We start from the raw sequence: 8,645 nt of genomic DNA on the forward strand, positions 1-8,645 counted from the left end.
GAAAAAATGACAATCAAAAGAAATAACGGAGAAATACTGTTGCTGAGGCATCGCTTGTGTGCTTAACATTCTGATTTTAAAGTTGTCCAGAGCCTGAAAGTTTTGACATTGTTGCTGGATATAATGCCATATCTTGCCGCGAGAGGTCGCACCTTCACTCTCATGCGCGCTTTTGGATTGTCCCTGCGAGGGACCAGTCGTAAACGTAAACATGGCGTCCGACAGCGATAGCGACGAGGATTTTGTTACATATGGTACTCCTTTGGAGCCTCTCGAAGAAGGTAGAGTGGTTTGAACTCTACCACAGCACGTCTATTGTCAGTCGTCAGCACTGTGGTTGTTATTATATGAAAACGAATGGTACGACCGTCTCCATCATCCGTTCTAGGAACCCACTTTAGCCAGCTTGCTAAGCTAACTAGCCAACGTAAAACACGCTATCATTGATATGAATTAATTTATTATGGTGACAGTCGTGGAAACATTCACGGGATATCGACATGTTTTTTTATATATGTTTCTGAACTCAAAGCGCTTTGACAAAGAAAGGGCCGTAGCTGGTTAGTGGGTTGGGTTCTGTGACCCGGGGGACCTGAGCCTGGCCGGTTGTGCGCTGGCTCCCTATGTGGTTTCCTTCTGTGGGGGGGCGGACTCCCGTCGTCCCACATGGCTGCCCGGCGACCTGTTCTCTGGGGTCTCGGTACGCGGGGCACTTGTCGCTGGGGGGGCGGGCCGTGGGTGAGGGCCGTCTGCCGCTCTCTGTTCTGTGGTCCGCATGTGCGTCGGCCGGGGGCTGGTCAGGGGCCTGATGGGGGCGCAGAACGGCCCGGTATGGCGGGGTCGTATGGCGGTCCGCTCTTCGCCCGTGGCCCGTCGCTGTGGGTTGGGTGCCTCCTGGTGGGAGTGGGGCGCGCTGGGGCACGGTCCGGGGTGGGGTCCGAGTGGCCGCTGTCCGACCTACTGCACCCATGCCTTGATCTGGTTGTGCTTCGCTTCCCTCCCAGTGCCAGAACTCAACTCAGTACATACACCACATAATAGGCCGAGGGTTTGCGGGACTGGTTGGGTGCGAATAGGCCGAGGGTTTGCGGGACTGGTTGGGTGCGAGGCTATGTGGGTGGGGATGTGGCGGGCAGCTGCGATCTTCCCCGTCACGCTCCAGCCCCAACGTGCTTTTTGTCCGCCCTCCAATTAACACCCCTCTCTTTTTCTCCCTCATTTACTGCCATAACTATGACAGGAAGAGGCCACTTGCCGAATTGCTGTTCTGTTTTCCTGGTCTTATTTAACTCTGTTTTGTCGATACTTGTCATCTGACGCTTATGTTTGTTTTTCCATGTACATGTTGTTTTGTTTCAATGTTCATTTGAAACAAAACAACTCACCAAAACATGGTGAGATAAATTTCCAAAGAGGGGCATTGGTGGTGGTTCTGTGTAACAAAAAGCTGTGCTCTTGTGGATGACAAGAGCACAGCTTACAGCACATGTCGTCCACAGGAAAGAGTTGTTGCAAGCAGTTCTTGATGATTAAAGATTAAATAACAAGTGGCATTGCAGGTTGAGCAGTTTAACTCCACTTGCAGACTAACTCTGTCTTAGATGCAATGGCATACAAATGCTCTGCTCTGTTGTATGCCCAGCATGCTGACAGCACAAGTTAAAGATAAAATAAATAAATGATCACATTTTGATTGTGTGATTGTTTGTGTAGAGAAAGAGATCTACATCTAATCAAATGTGAATATATGTGTGTGTGTGTATATATATATATATATATATATATATATATATATATATATATATATATATATATATATATAAACAATATGTATTTCATTTTGTCTTGTGCATACATGTCTTGTTGCAGTTTGGGACTAATATTTATTCCAACAAACATAAATGCCAATATTTACATATAAAAAATGCATCTTTCTATAGATAGATATTTTCGTAATACAATACCAATTCCATTTAATTCTGAGCTGGGGCGCGGCCACGCACAGACCACTGAGCAACTGGTCCGGACCACAAGGATGAGAGGGTGCTCACTGCAGAGCCAATGGCCTCCACCTCTAGGTCCAGCTGCACCCCAGTTCAGAATTAAATACATAATTAAAAAAAAATAAAAAAATAAAAATGTTGTATACAGATGGGTCACTGTCTACATGAAATATATTAAACATATTTCAAATAAAAAAATATATCTAGTATTGTATTATTAATATATCTATAGAAAGATTTGGTTTTTTTAGATGTAAATATTGGCATTTGTTTTAAACTAATGGACACATGGACACATTATCTAGGGGTGGCATGGCGCAGAAAGTAGAGCGTCTCGTCCAGTAATCAGAGGATTGGTTTGATCCCTGGCTCTTCCCCGGCAGCGCGCCAAAGTGGCCTTGAGCAAGACACTAAACCCCTTTAGTGTCTGACACTAAAGCACACACCTGCTCTCGTTGAGCAGGTGTGTGCCTTGCATGGTTGCCACCGCCTTCAATGTATGAATGTGTGTGTGAATGGGTGAATGTGAGGCACGTATTGTAAAGCACTTTGAGTAGTCGCAAGATTGTAAAGACGCTATATAAGATGCAGTCCATTAGTCCCAGCCTGCAGCAAGACATTTTTACATTAATATATATACATTTTATGAGATGTAGATCTCTCTCTCTACACAAACAAATCAAAATGTGCTAATTTAAATGGTAGTCTGCAGTGCAAGCACACGGTGCGATCTTGCAGCCAAACACATCTTGTACCTAGGAACACGGACGGACCACAAGCACCACGGACCGACCACAAAGACCACTCAGTAATTGCTCTTGACCACTAGCTTCAGCACCCTTAGTGGTAGTAACCAGTGGTCTGTGGTAGCGACCATGGTCTGGATAGACCACTGAATTGGCTACAATCCCCTCTCATACAAACACCAGTGTCCCCACCCCCATCCGTCTCATAACTCTTGAGCCCCGATATGACAAGGTCTTGTGTTATATCAATAAATAAAGTTTAATGGGATCTTGACTTCACAACGACAGAACACCACTGTTTTATGTTGAGCTGCGAACATGCATCAAGTTGTTGTTAAGTTATTGTCACGTGTATTTCAGATGAACCCCTGCGGAAGCCAATTCCGATACACGAACAAACGGTAAAGGATGAAAAGGGTCGCTTCAAGAGGTTTCACGGAGCCTTTACGGGGGGTTTCTCAGCTGGCTACTTCAACACTGTGGGCTCCAAGGAAGGTAGGTGATAGTAGCTTGTTTCCACTTAAAATCTGCATCTTCACTCGAAGAGCTTACAACGCTTCTTTCTGCGAACTACTTAATGTACTTCATACTTCATTATCAGCACAGGGGATTTAACGTCCGATACTGTGTAAAGTTGGATTGAGTTTTATTCTTAGTGACATGCTCATTCTGCATTTGTTTTCTCATTAATACTTTCTGAATGCACTGTACAGTGCATTCGGAGAGTTTCCAGACACCTTCGCTTTTTCCACATTTTGGTGAAACCTCTTAAATTTATCTTAAGATTAAATTCAGTAAAGGGGGGCGCCCTGGTGGCTCACCAGGTAGAGCGATCCATATACAAGGCTGAGTCCTTACCGCAGCAGCCCAGATTCGATTCCGGCACGAGGCCATTTGCTGCATGTCATCCCCTCATCTCTCTGTCACCTGCCTTCCCCTTCTCGCAGCACTGTAATTATCAAATAAAGCATTACAATGCCAAAAAAATATGTTAAAAAAAATGATCTGTAAAGGGTCTGAATACTTATATGAATGTGTTTCTAAAAATATTTCAAAAAAATGTTTGAATACATTTACAGAAATTTCTAAAAACCTGTTTTTGCTTTGTTATTATGGGGTGTTGTGTGTCAATTGTTGAGCAAAAAATAATTTAATCCATTTTAGAATATGGCTGTAACCTAAGAAAATGTGGAAAAAGTGAAGGGGTCTGAAAACTCTCCGAGTGCACTGTATCTCTCAAAGTCTCAAAGGTTGTGCGCTTGGCTAGTTTTGCATAATGTGAGTGAGCAGATTGTGAATGTTTGGCTTTGACAATTGAGGAAACAGCCTTTTTATTCAATTACATTGCAGTCACACCAGTCAGCCCTCAAGGTGCCAGTAGATGTTATAGAACGTATTAACTATTATCATTGGCCAATGGGGAACAATGGATCAGCGTTCACGTCGCGCCCCCCGTCAGTATCCGGGCCCGTCCGGGGAAGCAAATAATCCTCCCAGCAGACTAAATTCTAAGAGACGACGCCTGAGAGCCAAGTCAGCCAAGTCAAAGAATCCTAGTTACAGTCCCAAAGCCGACAGCAGACAGCCTCAAGAGCACCTTGCAGTGGGACCTGACCTTCGAATACTACAACTAAACGTCAGAGGCCTTTCTGCAGCCAAGCGAAGCCTCATCGAAGTCCTCGCCTCCCAACACTCGATTGACGTTATCTGCCTCCAAGAGACTCACATTGGCACAGAGGAAGCAGGCCGCTACACCATCAATGGCTTCGACCTCCTGTGTTACGCTCCACATGCCAAACATGGACGTGCCACCTATGTGCGTTCTGACATAGCTGAAGCAAATCACTTAACAACACAATTATCTGATACCATAACTATTGGTGGTTTCAACATTGTCAATGTGTAGAAGCCCCCTAGTGCCAACTGGGTTCTGCAGGTCCTACCCACCCTACCCCACCCTGCCATCTATGTGGGGGATTTCAACAGCCACCACCCTGACTGGGGCTATCCAGTAGTGGATAGTGATGGAGAGGCAGTTTCAGACTGGGCATCTAGAAATGACCTTGTTCTGATACATGATCCCAAACAAAGAGGAACCTTCCACTCTGCCAGGTGGAAAAAAAGACTGCTCTCCTGACCCGTGCTGGGTCAGCTCTTTGAATGGAACGCCCTATCCTGCTCAGATCCTCATTCTTGACGATTTTCCACACAGTCAACGCTGGCCCTTGCTTGTACACGTTGGCCTACACCTCCCAGTCATAGACAGCCCAAGGAAGATGCGCTGGAACTTCCGCAAAGCCAACTGGAAGAAATACAGTGAAATCCTGGAGTGGATAGTTGTTACCATCCCACTCCACACCATCACTGTAGATGAAGCATACAACCGCTTCTGCAGCGCCATCTACAAAGCTGCCCACTCAGCAATCCCACGAGGCTACCGACCCCTCTACGTCCCATGCTTGGACGGAGAAAGTGCTGCACTCCTACAAGCCTACAAAACATCAGGGGACCCTGAGATAGCAGACCATCTCATTGAATCGCTAAATACAGCTCGGCGAAGGAAATGGGAGCAGACAGTAGCTGACCTGAACTTCACACACTCTAGCAGGAAATGTTGGAGCCTCATCCGCCGTCTAGGAGCTGCACAGAAGCCCCCCAGCCAAAACCTAGCATCTGTCACACCCAACCAAGTTGCATCCCACCTACTGACTATTGCAAAAGCAACCCAAGACAAACCCACTAGAAGAGCAGTTACAACTGAGCTAAAGAAAGCGCTCAGAGACCATAGAAACCCTGAACCTTTTGAGGTTGCTGAACTGGAGAAAGTCCTGCAGGGCCTGAAATATGGAAAGGCAGCAGGATATGACAACATCTCTCCAGAGTTCATGAAACACCTTGGCCTCCGAGCCCTAACCTGGCTGACACAATTCTATACCGAGATCATAAATACGAAATACGAATTGATCCCTAAGAAATGGCGGACAGCAAAAGTTATTGCCATCTTAAAACCTGGCAAAGACCACAAACTACCTGCCAGCTACTGCCCAATATCCCTACTCAGCGTTCCCTACAAAATCCTGGAACGCCTAATACTACAACGTATCTCTCCAGGAGTAGAGGAAATTCTTTGCATGGATCAGGCAGGTTTCCGCAAGGAGTGCAGCACAGGAGAACAAGTACTGGCCTTAACCACCTTTATCGAAAATGGCTTAGAGAGCAGACTGAAGACAGGGACTGTGTTCCTCAACCTCACAGCCACCTATGATACAGTCTGGCACAAAGGCCTCCTACTCAAACTCACACAGGTGCTCCCTGCCTGGGCAACGGCAATAATACAAACTCTACTGACAAACCGGAGGTTCAGAGTTCACCTTTGTCAGAACACAAGCGCATGGAGAAGAGAGACAAACGGACTACCACAAGGCTCAGTTCTAGCTCCAACTCTGTTCAACCTCTACACAAATTACCTACCCTCCACCAAATCTCGCAAATTCATCTATGCAGATGACATCGGTCTGGCATTTCAAGCACCAGACTTTGATGAACTCGAACGGGTGCTCACTGATGACCTTGCCAGACTGCACCAGTTCTGCAGAACCTGGTGCCTAAAACCAAGTCCAGCAAAAACTGTTTCCAGTGTATTCTACCTCCACAACGTAAAAGCTGCCAGAGAACTAAACATCTATCCGGGCAGACTCAAGCTGAAGCATGCCTTTACTCCAACCTACCTGGGAGTGACCCTTGACAGGACCCTATCCTTCAAGGAACACCTAAAAGGGACTGCAGCTAAGGTTAAGTCAAGGAACAACCTGCTCTGCAAGCTCGCTGGTGCAAAATGAGGGGCAGCAGTCTCCACACTGCGCACCTCAGCACTGGCTCTCGCATACTCTGCAGCTGAATATTGGGCCCCTGTCTGGTACAGGTCACCCCACACACACCATGTGGACACCTAGCTCAACACAACCATGAGAACCATAACCGGGACTATCCGCTCAACACCACTCCCCTGGCTCCCTGTCCTATCAAACATTCCCCCTCCACATATCCAGCGGGCAGCAGCCACTCAAAGGATGCTCCAAAAGGTCAAAGATTCTCCCCATCTACCAATCCATGCAGACATCTACAACCCACCCACTGCCCGACTTCCATCTAGACGACCAATTTGGAAGAACATACCACCAGCTGACTTCGCCATCCAACTGGCTTGGAAAGCAGGATGGGAGTCCAAGGAGGTCCCAAACAAACATCTAGTGTCAGACCCCAATCAACAGGTCCCTGGCACCAACCTCCCAAGGAGACAATGGTCTACGCTCAAACGCTTCAGGACTGGACATGGCCCCTGCTTGGCCAGCCTTCACAAATGGGGCAGTAGCCCCACTCCACTGTGTGCTTGTGGAGAGGAGCAAACCATGGAACACGTCATAGAAGATTGCCCTCTTCAAAAACTGAAAGGAGGATTAGTCACCCTCCATACAGCAGACCAGGAGGCAACTGCTTGGCTTAGGGACTTTGCATTCGCTAAATAAAAACATTGGCCACTCTACTTAGAGACCTTTTAACATCCATCTTTTTGTCCAAAGAAGGATCAGGGCACCTATCCTTGATGTTGCACAGGTTTGCTGTGGTTCTTGGCTTTGAAGAAAGAAGAAGAAACAGTCTTTATTTATCACGCAACACACCACACTACAACACATGCTTGCACACACACACACACATGCACATGCTTGATGGTGGCCGGTGAAATGGATTCTCTGCTTTTGACCCATCCTGGCTTGTCCTTCCTCCGGGGGCACAGCCAGGAGCAGTGGGCAGCATACGTGGACGCGCCCGGGGACCAGGTAATAAGTGTCCATCGCTGGTCAGACGATGATGGGTGCATGTTTTTGGTGGGGGTCCTTACTGACGTGAGGTGGAGGAAACCCCATGTGAGCATGGGGAGAACATGCAAACTCCACACAGAAAGGCTCCTATTTGGGAGATAACCCGCCGGAGCACGGTGCCAAGAGCGCCCCAGGCGGGAATCGAACCCAGGACCTTCTTGCTGTGAGGCAGCAGTGCAATGCACTGCACCGTGCCACTGGGTCTTTGTATTGGAGACATTTTTAGGCATACCCATTTTAGCCAGGCAGTGCATCCCTAATTCAGATGTGATTAATTTCTAATAATTCAGCTGACTGTTGTTACGGTCCTGGTATGATCCTGGTCTGTTCATATAAAATAGAAAGAGATGTCGCAGCCACATGATGAATACACACTGCTGAATCAGTCCATGTGTTGCCTGTGCAGGCTGGACGCCGTCGACTTTCGTCTCATCCAGGCAACAGAAGGCTGAGAAACAGCAGCAGCAACATGCCAGACCGGAGGACTTCATGGATGAGGAGGTTAGTGTTCTCCTCTTATAGTTCCACCTCCCTGTTCCCATATTGATTCAGAGGAGAGAGAGAGAAAGAAAGAAAGAAAGAAAGAAAGAAAGAAAGAAAGATATATATATATGTATATATATATAGTATAGTGAGTTAATTAAGTTAGTTAATTATAGTTAATTAGCTGATTAGGGTGTGACACCATGACTTTCCAATATTGTACTTTTTCACAATATTCAAATTTTCTGAGACACTGAATTTTGGGTTTTCATTATCTATAGCCACAATCATCAACATTTCAAGAAATAAAGGCTTGAAATATTTCACTCTATGTGTAATGAATCTATATAATATATGGGTTTCACTTTCTGAAATGAGTGACAAAAAATATTGAACTTTTTCATGATATTCAAATTTTATGAGGTGTGTGTGTGTGTGTGTGTGTGTGTGTGTGTGTGTATGTGTATATATATATAGATTCAAGATTCAAGATTCAAGATTTTTATTATATATATAAGTATATATAGTATATA

The 8,645-nt window shown here is 46.1% G+C and overlaps 1 protein-coding gene across 1 annotated transcript in view; it reads left to right on the top strand.

The window, feature by feature from the left end:
• The first annotated feature begins 210 nt into the window (after positions 1 to 210).
• The window catches only part of gpatch1 (G patch domain containing 1), a 41,793-nt gene continuing 33,358 nt past the window's right edge, over positions 211 to 8,645 (top strand). Inside the window, exons 1-3 of the mRNA XM_079997130.1 lie at positions 211 to 281; positions 3,110 to 3,244; positions 8,036 to 8,130. Coding sequence (XP_079853256.1) covers positions 212 to 281; positions 3,110 to 3,244; positions 8,036 to 8,130 — 300 coding nt within the window. The 5' untranslated portion in view covers position 211. The remainder of the gene's footprint in view (positions 282 to 3,109; positions 3,245 to 8,035; positions 8,131 to 8,645) is intronic.

This window comes from Zeus faber (genome assembly GCF_960531495.2).
Source record: "Zeus faber genome assembly, chromosome: 3".
In the NCBI taxonomy this organism is placed as follows: Eukaryota; Metazoa; Chordata; class Actinopteri; order Zeiformes; family Zeidae; genus Zeus; species Zeus faber.